Genomic DNA, 14795 nt, shown 5'->3' with positions numbered 1-14795 from the left:
ACTGAGGCCGGGGGGGCCGTCAGGGCGGGATCGCGCCGCCGCTGCCCGCCCTGAGGTGCGAGCGCGGGCCCGAGGCTCTCTGTGAGAGCTTTACAGGCCACAACGCAACGGAACTGCTTTTATCAATAAAAACAAGGTCTTCTGATCCAGATGACGGATCTATTAACAACTGGCATTATCTGCCTTAGAATAAATTTACGCAGCAAACTGCAAATTTAAGGCGCAAAGGAGGAGCTTGTCTTTGTAAGGTACAACTTGGGCGTCAAATGCAAAATCATTTCCCGTTTATTATAATTATCTGGACTCTTCACTCTTAATAGTAAGTAAGGGCAGGTTAAACTCACCGTACCTAAACCATACTATTTTACTCAGTAGCCATAGACTGCAGGAGAAAAGTGAATGAGAGACTCGGTGCTGTCAGTGATCAACCAGTGCGATACTGGGAATGAAACCTTTGTATAATTGCACTTTGATGGAAGAAACCAGAGCTGCAGCAAAGTGAGACTCAGTTTCTAAGAACTGTGGAGCCCATGTGATTCCCAAAAGCCACTTCCCGCAGAGAGCAGAGCAAGACTATGGATGATGACCTAAGCCTTTTTGGCTGGCAAAGTTTCCAAGATGATAACACCACCTTAAAATTGCTGGGATTTAGGAATGGCCAGTCTAAGCCCTTTCTCCGTTCAGTCCAGAGAGCTAACACACAGCCCCTGTATGCCAAACTCCCCGTAGTGACAACATCCTCTCCTTACTTGGGAGTTTTTCTCAACCTGAAGTGACTGACAATAGAGCAGTGCTCAGTGACGCCTCCTCCTCGAGATACTAAAAATTCACCGGGATGCAGTCCTGTGCAACTTGCTCTAGGTGAACCTGCTTTGGCAGGGTGGTTGGACTAGATGATCTTCAGAGGTCCCTTCCAACCCCTACCGTTCTGTGGTTCTGATTCTGTGACCCATAGCTATAGAGACCATGACTGAAATCAGTTGGATTTGGCTTGTGTTTCATTACTTAGCCATGTAAGTCAATGAGCGCTGCCCCATGTAAGAAGCAATAAGCCTATGAATAAACATTTGAAAGATGAGGATCTCATTTTATGGGGTACTTCAGACTTGTTACTTCATCCTCATCATCTGCTGTGTTACAGAATGTAAGCCTCAGTTGGTGTAACTGTACATGTTTAAACTCTGATGTTGCATAATACTAGTAGATCAGTCAACCATTAATAGAATAAAATCCAAAAAGATCAATTAAAAAGTATTCTTCAAATGAAGCTGAAGAAGGTGACATACTTAGCAGTATATATAGCAGTATCACTGAGGCTAGGAAGCCAGCAGTCATATATGAGAGCAGGAATCAGCTGAATCTTCTTGGAAGGACAAAATATGTAAAAAATTCAGACTTGGTAGCCAGTGTTTGAAAAATGAGGTCTTAAAAAAAAACAGGGGCAAATGCTTTATATACCAGGAAAAGTAACTGCATGTGTGAATTTGGTCAGCATATGCAAGCAGGACACATACTTGGATAGACACTTTAGTCAGTGTCCACTGGCTTCAAAAGAAGCAGAGAAAGTATTTTTTTTAACATTGGGGAAACTTAAGAATTATTTTAATAATTCTATAGTCAGTGGAGAAATGCTTTTGTGATTGAAGAATTTAGCCACAGCAGTTAATAGGACTAGTCTTGTGATATATGCATAAATATAATTGTTTCTTCAGTCAATTCATACTGGCAATTACGGGTTTAAAATGAAAAGCTCTATATGCAAATGGCTAGATCTAGCATAAATTCACAAGACTTCCCAGAATAAAGTAAAAAAACCCAACTTGCTGAAGAGTCTTCTGCCCCTACATACTTACAGGAAAAATATATAGGGTTCTACCATCCAATCCATTAAGTGAGAGGAGGAAATGGAGAGATGCATAAATAATATTGTCATATGAGTGGGCATTTAGGTATCTTTGACTTCACAAGAATCCTAGGAATATATATATAACTTTTTCAATCTATTATCTTTCCAGGAAACACCACAAAAATCAACCATTTCTTGGGCAGAACCCAACAGAAATAGCATTTTCTATTCTTTTTGCTATTGCTTCAGTAATAGCTGAGTAACAGTCAGTGACTCTACTTTCTGTCAATTTAGTTGAAAATAGACAAAATACATATTTAATTATAATAATCATGTAGTCATATGTGCTGTCTGAAGTACAGCAAGAATTATAGATGGGAGATGTCAAAAAGAATGGGAAAAATCCTAGACTTTCCCATCAATAAAAATTGCTTGAAAAATCTACATTAGTAGTATTTTTACCGAATTGTGGTCTGTTAATATTTGGAAAAAGGAATGAAACAATAAAAGGCTTTAGGAAAACAACACATGATATAGTAAGTGGTCCTTATCTTTCAAAGGATTTTTCTCTTTTGGAGAATACTGACCTTCTGTAAGTGGAAGAGTATCTCCTGCTTCAGCAAGAATTGAATCAGGTCTTAAGAAATTATTGTAAGAAACAGAGCTACTTAGGTAGAATCTTAAGTGGGCAGAAAAGACTGTATGGCAGGTGGTGGTTGTTGTTTTTTTAATTTTTAATACATTATTTACTCTGGTGATCTGGTCAAACTCTAGTCTAGTTAATTATCCATGCCTCTAATTATGCCAACTAGATACTGTATATTTCTTATTTGTACATTAAAAGCATTGCATGATATTGCTTCCTCAGGCAATTGCTTTGTTCACCCCAGATACAGCTGAATTTAGATGGCAAGTCTATCTACAAAATAGTTTCAGCGTAGACATTGGAAAAACAAGATTTTTTCTTTTGTGTAGAAGTTGATAAGGGATTTTTTTTTAACATGGAAAATGTTGAACAGTACTTGGAAATACTGAGGTGCTCTACTGTGCCAATAGGATAGCCTAAAGGTAACAAGTGAAAAAGAATTGTCCAGAACTTCTGGCTGTGATGAAGGCGATGACAGGATGTACTGCGTGAAAGCCTGGCAAGAAATAATCCAGGGCAATTACTTGCAGAACTGGACAAATTTCTGGAAATATTTAATGTGGGATGTTGATTTAGTATTATCAAAAGGTTCTGAATAGACTTACTTTTGTGATACTAAGTCTTTGGAAGTATGTGCATTGCATATTATAATTTCAAGTCTGAAATACACAGAAACACTTCTTCCATCACAGTGCAATGCTCGGAAAAGCTTAGATTTAAGGACTACATCAGTTATCTTTGTGAAGAAAAAATAACTGATAGCTGTAGAGTCTTGAATTCCTGTGAAGTATAGTTCTCGGTTTCATATAGTGAAGCTAGCTGATTAATTAAAGCTACCACTAACCTTACAGCTACTACTAACCCTAGAAAGAGTTTGGAAAAATGCAAGCCATGATATCCTCAGTGTATTGCAAAGCATGCAGAATCTCGGTGCATCTTTGCCACAATCTCTTAGCAAAATAGCATATTTGTGAATTTAAAGCAAAGAATGCCTCAAAGACTTCCAGAATGCTGAGGTACCCCTAGCTTGGCCTTAAGGCATTGGGAACTCTGACATGGCCTAAAGCAAACTAGCATCAAATTAAAAGGCCGCTTATATGAATATATCCTTTAATTTAATTCTAATTCTGGTGCTAGAAACAACTGATATGATCACAATTTCTCCCCTACCCCCAGCCTCTCCAGATTCTAGTATTCTGACAGATTAATTTTTAACGTAATTCATTTGTAAGGACCCTAATTTTATGCCTTATTTTCACGATTTCCAAAAAAAACCCCAAGCAACCCTAGAACTATTTGTGAGCAACGCAGCGATTTGACACAGATAGTGCAAAGTTCAGTACTGCCTTGTCAGAGCAGTCAGTGAAGAGTTCTGTAGATATCTAAGCAGTTTTTCATGACACTGAGTTTCTCTATGACTTCTCCATCTTTTGTCTCCATGTTAGCCCTTACTTTTGTGTCATATGATCATCCAATATTATTTTATAATTACCTTTTAATTTATGATGAGCCAAATAACTTTTTTTTTTTGGTAAGTCACACTGAAGTCAGTGGCACTAGTTGCATTAAAAAGCTCTTATGATTTCAATCTTCTAAAGATAATCTCTTACATAATTATTGGTCAGTTGGACATGTACATGGACATTCACAGTACTTAGAATTGAAATATTTCTAAGCATATTGAAACTGATCAGTGAAACTAAGTATAAGACCTGTATGGCATGTGAAAAGTAAGAAGGGCAAATGGCTTAATCATTGGAGAAAGAGAAAATAAGAAATCAAACTCAGGAGATTTTAGGATTCCTTAAGCCTCAGATGCAACATGACATTTCTTTCCTTGCTGGAGTTAGTTCTGACAGCTGAGAGCTCAAGTCTTTAATCTTTTGGATCTTGCAGTATCAGTTCTGTACAAGGTTTTGTTTGTTTGTTATAATTTCTAGATGTATAGGCATATCCTAATTTCTTTCTCTATTTTGTAAGAAGCTCTGAAAAATTCAGAAGTCACTTTTAAGTAGATGATACAGTTGACCATTACATTTGGCCATCTAGTCTTCTTTTTAACAGGCATATGTAAGCATTTACACCAGATTTGTGTTTTGGAATTTTTTTATACTTTTGAATAATTACATAGTCACTGAAAAAATTTTATTGAGCTGTTAGTAATAACAGAATAATTCTTTCCTTGGTCTCAGTCTACTTTCAGCTTTGCACACTGGTGTCCTTATGAGTTATACAGACCTCATTAAAAGGGGAAAGAGCAGATATTGATACTTTCTCAAAAGCACTATATTGGTGCTATTCACTTTTTTTCAGGGCTTCTTACCAGATTGCAGACTTCAGCTCCCACAATACGAACTCTATCATCATCATCAAATTCCTCTTCTCAAAACATTCCAAGCTGTTTGTGGAAACTGGGCCGACTTAATCATGTAGCAATTGCAGTACCTGATTTGGAGAAAGCTCAGTCCTTGTATAAAGATGTCTTAGGAGCACAGGTGAGCAAGACCGTTGCTCTTCCTGAACATGGTGTCTACACTGTTTTTGTGGAGCTGGGAAATACCAAGCTGGAACTCCTACATCCTTTAGGAGAAAAAAGTCCCATTTCAAGCTTTCTGCAAAAAAACAAGACGGGAGGAATGCATCATATCTGCATAGAGGTATTTTAACACAGTATATCATATTATAAGATCTATTAAAGGATGCATAATTTTTTTCATAGGTTTGACCTGTGTGAAGAACAAATATATAAAACTGTCATATTTGCGAGAATTAATATTGCACAACAAGAGGTCTTAAACATGCCTTTTTTCTGTTTTGGAAATCACAGTTCAATTTCATGAGCTATGTAATAAATTTTTCCTCTTTTATGCTGTAAAGATTAAATTGGGAAGGACAGAGTTAAGTATCCAGTTGGGAAGGTGGACAACCTCAAGGGCTTGAGAAGAGTATTTGAGAGGTGTCAACTTCCTGAAATAGAAAGGACATACACTGGAAAAAGATGGAATTGTAAGTTTAAGCTAAGACTTAGTTTAGATTTTCAGAAGTTTCTACCTGTTTGATATTTAGTTGATAATTTTATACAGAAGTCAAAAAAAGATTGTCAGTCATACTTACTAAACAGCAGTAAAGTCTCCAGAGATTCTTCTGTCCTGTTCTTCCTTGTCCATCAAAGAGAGATTGGTCTGGAAGTACAAAAGATGGTAACAAGTAAAGGTGTTATTTAGTAAGTGGGTAAGTAGTTATTTAGTATACTCGTGTTTTGGTATAGATGTTTGATGCAGAATTTCATGCTGCTGCCTATGATATATGTTTTTAATATTTTACAGATCTGAGTCTTGCAAACTTTATTATTTTGTGCAAAGTGTAATAATAAAAAGTAATGGGATTACTGATGTGAGTAAAAATTGTCAAAATATGTCTACAAAGACCAGTGTTTGCAGTTGCATGCTTTCATTGAGAATTGAGAAATTTTGCATACATGCAGGCATTGCAGTTTTTCTTACACTGTTTGCCTATTTGCAGATGTTCAAGAATAAGAAAATAGTTTAAATTGACCCTAAATTGTAATGCTCGGCAGTTCTGCTATAGAAATGTGGAAGACCTCACCTGAATTTAGGAAATGGGGGGTGTAGAAGAAAGAAGTGATTTGCAATAAGACCAAAAAAACCCTCCAGCCCTCTGTAAGACCAGTGGTACTCATAGGTACAGAGAAAGAAGTTGTAGGCATTTCTCAGCAAAAAGACTCAAAGTTCTCAAGGGTTTCAAGTAGATGTAATCCCTTTTAAGACATTTCAAAAAATATTTGTTACCAGCTGAAACTGGTCTATGTAGATATCATTTTGTATGAGAGGTGATCTTGTTGCAGATAAACCAAAGATGGCTGTCAAGGGAAGCCATACTATTAATTATGAAAATTGGGAAGAATGGGACATGCTAATTATACCATGTTGGACAATGTAGAAGTGTTGTGTTAAAAAAGAAAACTGATAACTGTATACAGAAGGTCAAGCAAGCCAGGAGTCATAATCTAGCAGTTAATTTCCATTAATCGGGTGAGCTATTTGCAGCCAGATTTTCCTAAATGAAGTCTTGTAACTCACTAATAGATTCTCTATGTAAAAAAATAAAAGAAAAAAAAGAAAAATATTGTTCTAAGTCCCTCATGTTTGTCTCCATGTAAAAACAAATGCAAGATTATAGACTAATTTACATGGAGAAGAAAGAAATCTATTGTTCCCTTGCTGTTTCCTCAGAATGGAAAATCTTCAAAGATAAGTCTGAAGCTGAGCAAAAACAGTATTCAGAAAAACTACAGAAGAACTGAAGCATCAATTGATTGTTAATTTGAAATTTATAAAAATATATTTTGTAGAAATACCTCTGTATGAACAATTTTATTGCAAAAAGCTGAATTGTAAAAATTCTTTACATATGGGAGAGGAAGCCTGACAAGTTTATCAAAATGCTTTTTATTTCTTCCTTCTGTCTTATTATTCAAAGGAAAATTTTAGACAGATGTTTTGATAGGGAATTTGTTTCAGACAAAATAAGCATTTTAAGAAGAAATTAAATTATTCCTGACCAGCTATAATTGAATTTAATACCTGCAATGAAAAGCATTCTGAACACTTAGTAAAGTAAGAGAGAAATCTGAACCTGATATTCTCCTAACACAGAGGCACCCACAGGCTTTCCACTGTTTATTCTCACTGCTTCCTTGGGGATGCAGTAATTCCTTCCAGCTGAGCACAGCACAGTTCCTCTTCTGGCCATCTCTGCAGGACAGGAGCAGCAGCTGCAGTGGCTTTTCTGCTTGGGGAAACAACCTGGAGGGGACTATGGCACACATTACATGTCCTGTTTTATCTTGGATAAAAATTGACAGTAATTTCTTTTTTTTTTTTTTTTTTTAGAAGACTGGTAGTTCTGTGTAGGAAGAACTGTAGTGAGCTCAGAATTTTCATGAACACAACTGCTGCAAATGAATAGGAATTAACTGATGTCTGTTCATCTGAATTAAAGCTAGATATTTCCTTCTTCCCTACAATGGCATCATGCAAGTTTTTTCACCAAGTTAAGTCTAGACACCTCAGTCTTGAAAAATAGCAATGCTATTATTCTAATTCTAGGTCTTCACTGACTATTGGATTTGCTAACCTGAGTGCTTATTTTATTATTTCAAAGAATGAATGCATTTAAAGTTTAAGAAAATTCAAATTTCATCTGATGATATGACATCAGACTTAAGATCACATTATACAGCATATTCCTTTTACCTTCTGCCCATTGCCCTCCCTTTTCACCAGCATCTAATGAGTCAGTGTTCTGTCATCAATCAGGCAGGCATTCCTCTTTAGTTATTGATAGTTTGAAAGCAGTATCTTCTTAGTAATGTAGAGTTTAGCTTATTTATCGAATCCTTATAAAGTAACCACATAAAAAAATCAATGGGCTTTGTGCATGAGTAATTTTTGTTTAATAATTTCTTAAATATTCCACAATCTGTTTAAACAATATTTTATTACATCTTCAAATAACAAATGCAAACTTCTGTAGGATTTTTAAGACTAGATGTTTTAAAATGGTTTTATAATTTTTTTTTTTTTCAGAATTACATTAGACTTTCTAAATAACATTTCAGTAAGGAATTATATTATTGCTCCTAAATGTAGAATCTGCATAATATCAATCTGCATGATCTGTAATATGTTAATTTGTGTGAACTCTATTTTTCTTTTATAAGGTTGATGACATAAAAGCGGCTATGACAGAACTGAAGAAAAAAAAGATACGAATATTGAGTGAAGAGCCAAAAATAGGTGCACATGGCAAACCTGTGATTTTTCTTCACCCTAAAGATTGCCACGGAGTCCTTGTGGAACTCGAGCAAGCTTGAGCTGTAATATTCATAAATAAAACAATAGATTAGCTGTGAAGTTACTGAGCTGGTGCTGGGAATATTGATGTGGTATTCAGTCTTTTCAAGTTCACTGTAGTTCCTGCGGTACAGCTTTTGAGTACGGAAATAGTGCTACAGATTTAGGGTCGTTTCCTTTTTGTTGTTGTTGTTGATCTGATTTTCAGAACTAATATGTAGACATTTCTTGAATTCTCTGTGATTCTAAAGACAAATACATAAGCCAAGTTACATATGTAACATAGTAATTTATAGTCTGTTGCCTCATGTTTGCAGCGTGGTTTTACGACTGTAACCACAGAAACTGTACAGTTTCTAGGTCATCCCACATTATTTTGTTCTACATTTCAGAGCGGAGACCCACTTCTCAATGACAACAATATAGCTTAGATATTCCCTCTAGAAATAAAGGAAAAAGGAACATAGTATATTCTGTTTTCAGCATTCAACATCTGTGCTTCACACTGATTGATTGTTTCATGCAATAAAAAAATCCTTATGTTGTTGTATGGGTGTCTGCAATCAGTAAATAAGTTTTCCTTGGCATAACAATTACTGCCAACGAAGTTACCATGCATAAATCATCATTTAGTTGTTTTATGAACTCTGTGGATATGCAGGCAATGTGAGAAAAGTACCGGAAAAATTATTTGCCTGAAATATATTTCAGACTGTAATGTACCTGTCACATTTGAGTTTTTTCAGGTATTGAGTATTTGTTTTTCAGGCTTTATCCATAGGAAGATACCTGGGAGAGACCTGAAAAAATAGCGAGTAATCTTCTCACTTACTTTATATTGTTTTCCTCTGCAAAAGCACTTAAAAAACCAAGAGGAAAACACCAGCTGCATAAGTCTTGGTTATGTACATCTCCTTTAACATCAGAGAGCATGCCAGCATACTTATGTTTCTGATAGACTGCAGTCACAGTTTGTTGACTTATTAATGGACAGACTTTGCTTTATTGGTGCAAGTTAAGCAAGCAGTATTTGTCCTGATACTTTCTTTTATAGGTTTGTTTTGACAGGTCAGCTGTAGAAATTTAAGACTTGCTGTTTCTCTCTCTGGTTTTCTTAATCCTTAAAAGTCCTATTTTCTCCTAGATAAACCACAACCTGAATTTTCTATTTTCCTACATGTCTGCATATACAGTGAATAGTTTCAGCTTGATATGAAGTGAGTTCATTTTAGTCTAGGAGAATTTTCACTTAATGGAGATGGAATTACTTATGTTCTGTGTCATGTTTGCTACAACAAAATACAAGTATGATGCTGACCTGAGATTTAAGGACATAATTAATTTTACTTCTGAAAAAAACTCAGCAAAGCCATGCATTTTTTTTAAACGGGATAGTTTTGTACTCAGATTAAAAACTCCTGTCATATTTTAAGAAAAATAGTGTCTTCTGCAGGGTTCTTGCATTTCATCAAATCACTGTTTAGAGGGTATTTTGTGATCTAAATTTTTTTTTTTTAACTTAGAAATACTAAGGCTCACAATGAAAAAACAGGATGACTTGATATTCCAGAAATATGATTCTGCCATTCTAAGAGACATTCTATTAGCAAAGATGCTTTTGTCTTTCTGTTCTTTCAAAGATAGGGAGGCATGTTTTCTGCAAAACTAGCATAGGAATGCCAAGACTAGAAGCCTCACTGGTTACATATCAAGATAATTGACATAAGTCTTTGAACCTAAAGCCCTTAGTTGGTGCAACAGAAAACAGGGCAATCTTCCCTAGGTTTGTACTCCCATTTCTTTGTCCTGTCTAAAGGAGATGGGATTTTGTCTTTGACATCTATCAATACACTCAGAGTAGTAGCTTGATATAGTACTATGGAATGGAGATTTTGAGTAAACAGTACTTACTCCACTTGCCTCATTGCGCTCCCCATCTTATTAACAGAAAGAGACTTGTAATGCTTTTCACTAGTAACCAGCAATTTTCCTGACTGACTGCAGTGGCGTTGCCTAGCACTAAGTCAGCTGATGTATTTTGTTCATCATAACTAAGTCATACTCCCATCTCACAGTTTTTCATCTGACTCCTCCTAAGGTAGAAGTCAAGATATGAACAAAACAAAACAAAAACCCAAAAAAGAGAGCTTTAGTCTGTAAAATTAGTCAGTGTTCAACACTGGGACGTGCTTGTTTCAAGCTCTTACCATTTGTTGGGATAAGACCCTCTTCCTTGTCTGGGTATGCGCTACAAGATATGAGAATTTCCACCTCTGGAGCTCTAGACTTGGAAAGAATAGCCTAGAGACCTGGACAGCTGGAGAATCTGAAGACAGCTAAGATGCATTGAGAGAAGTTTCCTCTTCATAAGCTTAACTCCTAAAGACTTCAGTGGGACCAGGATCAGCCCTTATACTTGTAACAAACTTCTAGTTCTTAATCTTAAACAAAGGAGCCTTCACAAGTCATTCTTTGTTCTGACTTTCTAAGGGGTTGGCGGGTGGGCCAACCACCCATATGGGCCTTACCCTTTGTCACTGCCATGATTATAAAAAGGGAATAACATAAAGAAAAACAGTGGAAATTCAGGGATGGAAACTGGAGCACTACAGAACTGTGATTTGTTTCTTCCAGTGGAGGGACACTTAATGATATACCCCTGCTGCACCAGTATACAACTTCTGGAAAGAACAATAGTGATTCAAATAACTGGAGCCTGATTAGGTTGGAAGGGAATTAGGCTTTGACAACGGGTATTTGTTTCGTTTTTGGTTTTGTTCTGTTTTGTCTTGGGTTTTTTTGTTTGGTTGTTTTTCCCAAAAGGTACAGTGAAACTTTTCTGATGATGTCAAGATTTCAGAAGATGAAATGTTAATATTTTGTCAGTAAATTTTGTCACGCTTTGGTCATTTGTCAAGTGAAAGTTCCCTGTTCCTGTCTCCCCACTTTATGCTGCCTAAAGCAGACAAGACACATTTTTCTGGACTCCATCAACATTACTTCGGCAGCTAAAGGGATCATAATTAAACGATGCAAAATATCTTTTTTTACTTCCTCTGTGCAACCCTCAAGTCTCTCCTAGGTGGGAGAAGGAGAACAAGCTGCAGAATGAATCCCATTCTGTATGCGTGAGACAAACCTAGAAGCAAACTCAAAAAGCTGAGAAAATAACTAACTACATGCCTTTTAAAAGCTAACCTTAACAGTTTTGCAAGTCTGCAAAAACTCTGGTCTCATCATGCTTCTATTACAATTAATTCACCTGAATTAAAAAAAAAACCAAACCACAGACCACCTGAGAATTTCATTCTGAATTCAATTGCTTTTCATTATTACCATATTTACATGATTTATCACAAGTTTTGGAAGAATGTACTCTGTCATGATGCTACAGCTACAGTGCTTAATACAGTTAACACAGCCTGAAAATTTAGAAAGCTGTGAAGGAATTACAAGAGGAACTGAAGATGGCACTTGCTTCTGCAGACCACTTGCTGGCTGGATAATACTTTTGTGTTTAATGCTGAGACTAGAGTTTACTTTCATAATGCACATGCAGAAGCATTGCTGTCTGTTGTTAAGGACAGTCCTTGGATTTGGACTTTATTGCTAAGATAGATGAATGGAAGTTGGTGTGACCAAGGAAGTCTCATAGAAAGACCAGGAAACATGGAGATGTTTACAATATCTAGTTGACGTACTTACAGTAGGTGCTCTGAATCATTTCCTTGGTGCTTCCATTTGATTCTCTCCTTACAAGAAATTCTTCCTGCAGTGATCTGACTTGGGTTTGTGGGACCCAAGAACCCTTAATGAAGACAAAAAGTTACAGTTAATTGTTTCAGTAAACACTTGATTCTTTTACCAAAGCAGTTGTCATGTTGGCCAAATTAGTAGACTGTGAAAGGAAGAAATCCCTAAAATGGTAGCCCTGGTGCTTCTCATAAGGGTGCTGGGTGGTACTAGACACAGAAAGGTAACCAGCAGCTTAAACTTGGAACATTAAATCATACAAGATTAATACGGAAATGAAAACTAACAACAATATATAAATTAATTGGCCTGATACTGACATTTTAAAATGGAAGACATTGCCTTCTTAGGAATGCAAAATCTGTCACCTTTGATAAGCATTTTGAAAGCAATTTGAACATTTTATGAAACGTAAATTTATCTTCTTGTGATAGAGGGAGGTTTGCCTCCCTGGATGGCATAATCCTTAAATATATATAAAATGATGTCATCTATCTAGTTGCATGTTCATTTGCACTGTCTTGCCTATTGTTAAATAGCACTGTTAACTGCAGAGTTTATGGCACAGATTCACAAGTGAGAGAGAGTTCTCTCTTAGACAATTTAAAGTAATGATACATTTTGAAGCACTTCATGACTTTTCTAGGTGTAATCTAAAGTGATCTTTTAACTGTTATGCTTTGTTAACATAAAAATAGCAAATAGGTACTAAAATCTTCTATACAACAGATCTTTAATGAAGATTTCTTATTTTTAACATTGCATTTTTTCAGTAATAAAGATAGGTTTAAACGATGCAGTAACTAGTAACTGTGTCTACTCTTAAGGCAAATGCACAGTTTGCATTAAATAGGGGGAATATCTGACTGTGGCATCTATGGCTGGCTTCTATGGAAGAGATTATTTCCAGAAATTTAAGAGTAGCAGAGAGGTGCATTATTGGACTGATAATATGCACCTTATTTTTACCTTCCATTTTCATATGTAATTTTCTATAATAACAATCTGTCTGAGTCACTGTCTCCAAAGTGAGGTGGAGGGACAATGTTTGTTAGGAACTTAAATCTGAGAAGTTAAAAAATATATCCCACTCCTTTTGGGACCCAAAAAGAAAATACAAGCTGGGAATACTGCTTTTGGTATATTGATTGAGAAAGTGAAAACTTCCTTATGCACATGAGGCTATTTAATCAAGTTAACCATTTTGAGAATTAATAATATGAATTAAAACATGATTTGCCAAATGTTTAAACAACCCATCTACAGATTATATATAACTTCCTGTAGTTCTGTGTAAAACATACATGGATTACAGTTTATGTAATGTTTGAGTTTTCATTATCTTCGAAAGAGAACCAAAATCAGTCGAGTAATTAGGAGAGAAAGGGAGAGATGAGAAAAGTTTTCACCATAGAAAACCATGATAGAAAATAGCCTCTTAGTAGCAAATAGCTATTCTGTAGTTAGTGAATCTTAACAGAAATCTTAACATCTAAACAAAAAACAAGAATAAAAAACCCCACAAAACAGTGTTTCCATGAAGGGCCTTTGCATGTGCATGGAATTTGGCTCAGTGCTAACCAACTGGTATAGCTACCCCAGGGCAAACAAAGGCACACCAAGTTGAACACACAGCTATTACAGTGAACATTGATATCTAGCTGACTGGAATGCAATATAATTACATTAAGACAGCTTTTCACTTTTGCTATTATGAGAAAGATTGCTTTTTACACTCAAGAATAGCTACAAGTCTCAAATTTGCATACTTATGAGTAACTTCTGTCATAATTGGCCTAAAAGCACTTTATCTCACATATGTTCCTTTATATACAAAGTAATCACCATCACCTAGCTGCAGCAGAAAGATCTAGTAGTTTCTAATAAAAGGTCTGAGAAACCAACTGTGCTTGTCATTCACTGTAAGAAATGTTCATGCAGAAACCCACTTCAGTGAACTTTTAAATATTTCACATTGCATCTTCCATTTTTAATCTTTATGGCGAGATCTAGGTATTATCTGCACAAGAGCATAAAAATCATGATTTGATCTCATAAATCTGGCCATATGATGGAATATGACTTAAGTCCAGTGCTGTCCCCAGCTGTAATGTTCAAACTTTTGGTGTTTAATTTGATTTTTGTTGCACCAGAGGACCTCAAACAACAGGGAAACCTGAGGTCATTAACAAGCAAGATTACATAGCTAGCATTCAGGAGTGTGCTTCACAGAAAATAGTATGAAAGGCTCACAGAAAACAACATACGCTATGGCCCACCACCGAAGCGGGGTCCCTAGATGTACAGACTGCTGGTGCAGGGTGGCCTTGCCGTGTGTTACAGGACTGGAGGCCTCCAGCAAACGTACCTGCCTTCTGCTGCTGCTTGAGGGGCTCCTGAAGGGTTGTTCCATCCTGCAGGCTGGGGCTGCAGGAGTGCCGCACCTGCAACCAGCTCTCCTCAGTGCCCAGGTCTGGGCAAGCTCCTCCGTGGGCACCTGTGACGCTGGTGCAGAGCTGGGTCTCCAGCCTTCAGTATCTGCGGATGAGCATATTTGACAGGTTAGTCCCTATCACCAAGCCATTCACTTTTTATGCCATTTTGAGAAGGTCAGGGGCGTACAAACACAGCATCATCTCACCGGCCCTCTGTGAGGCGACGCGGGGAGTTAGTT

General features: G+C 36.6%; 1 protein-coding gene across 1 annotated transcript; it reads left to right on the top strand.

Annotated features, from left to right (window-relative positions):
• Window positions 1–4805: 4805 nt before the first annotated feature.
• MCEE (methylmalonyl-CoA epimerase) lies at window positions 4806–8825 on the top strand (the record flags this gene model as incomplete). Its single annotated transcript, XM_010168297.1, has 2 exons — window positions 4806–5149; window positions 8236–8825. Coding segments are annotated over 2 exons (497 nt in total), but the record flags the coding sequence as incomplete, so codon positions are not given.
• Window positions 8826–14795: the final 5970 nt, after the last annotated feature.

This window comes from Antrostomus carolinensis, unplaced genomic scaffold (genome assembly GCF_000700745.2).
Source record: "Antrostomus carolinensis isolate BGI_N321 unplaced genomic scaffold, ASM70074v2 scaffold43985, whole genome shotgun sequence".
In the NCBI taxonomy this organism is placed as follows: Eukaryota; Metazoa; Chordata; class Aves; order Caprimulgiformes; family Caprimulgidae; genus Antrostomus; species Antrostomus carolinensis.
The sequence above is the reverse complement of the archived record's forward strand: the minus strand, read 5'-3'. Positions and strand labels throughout refer to the sequence as shown.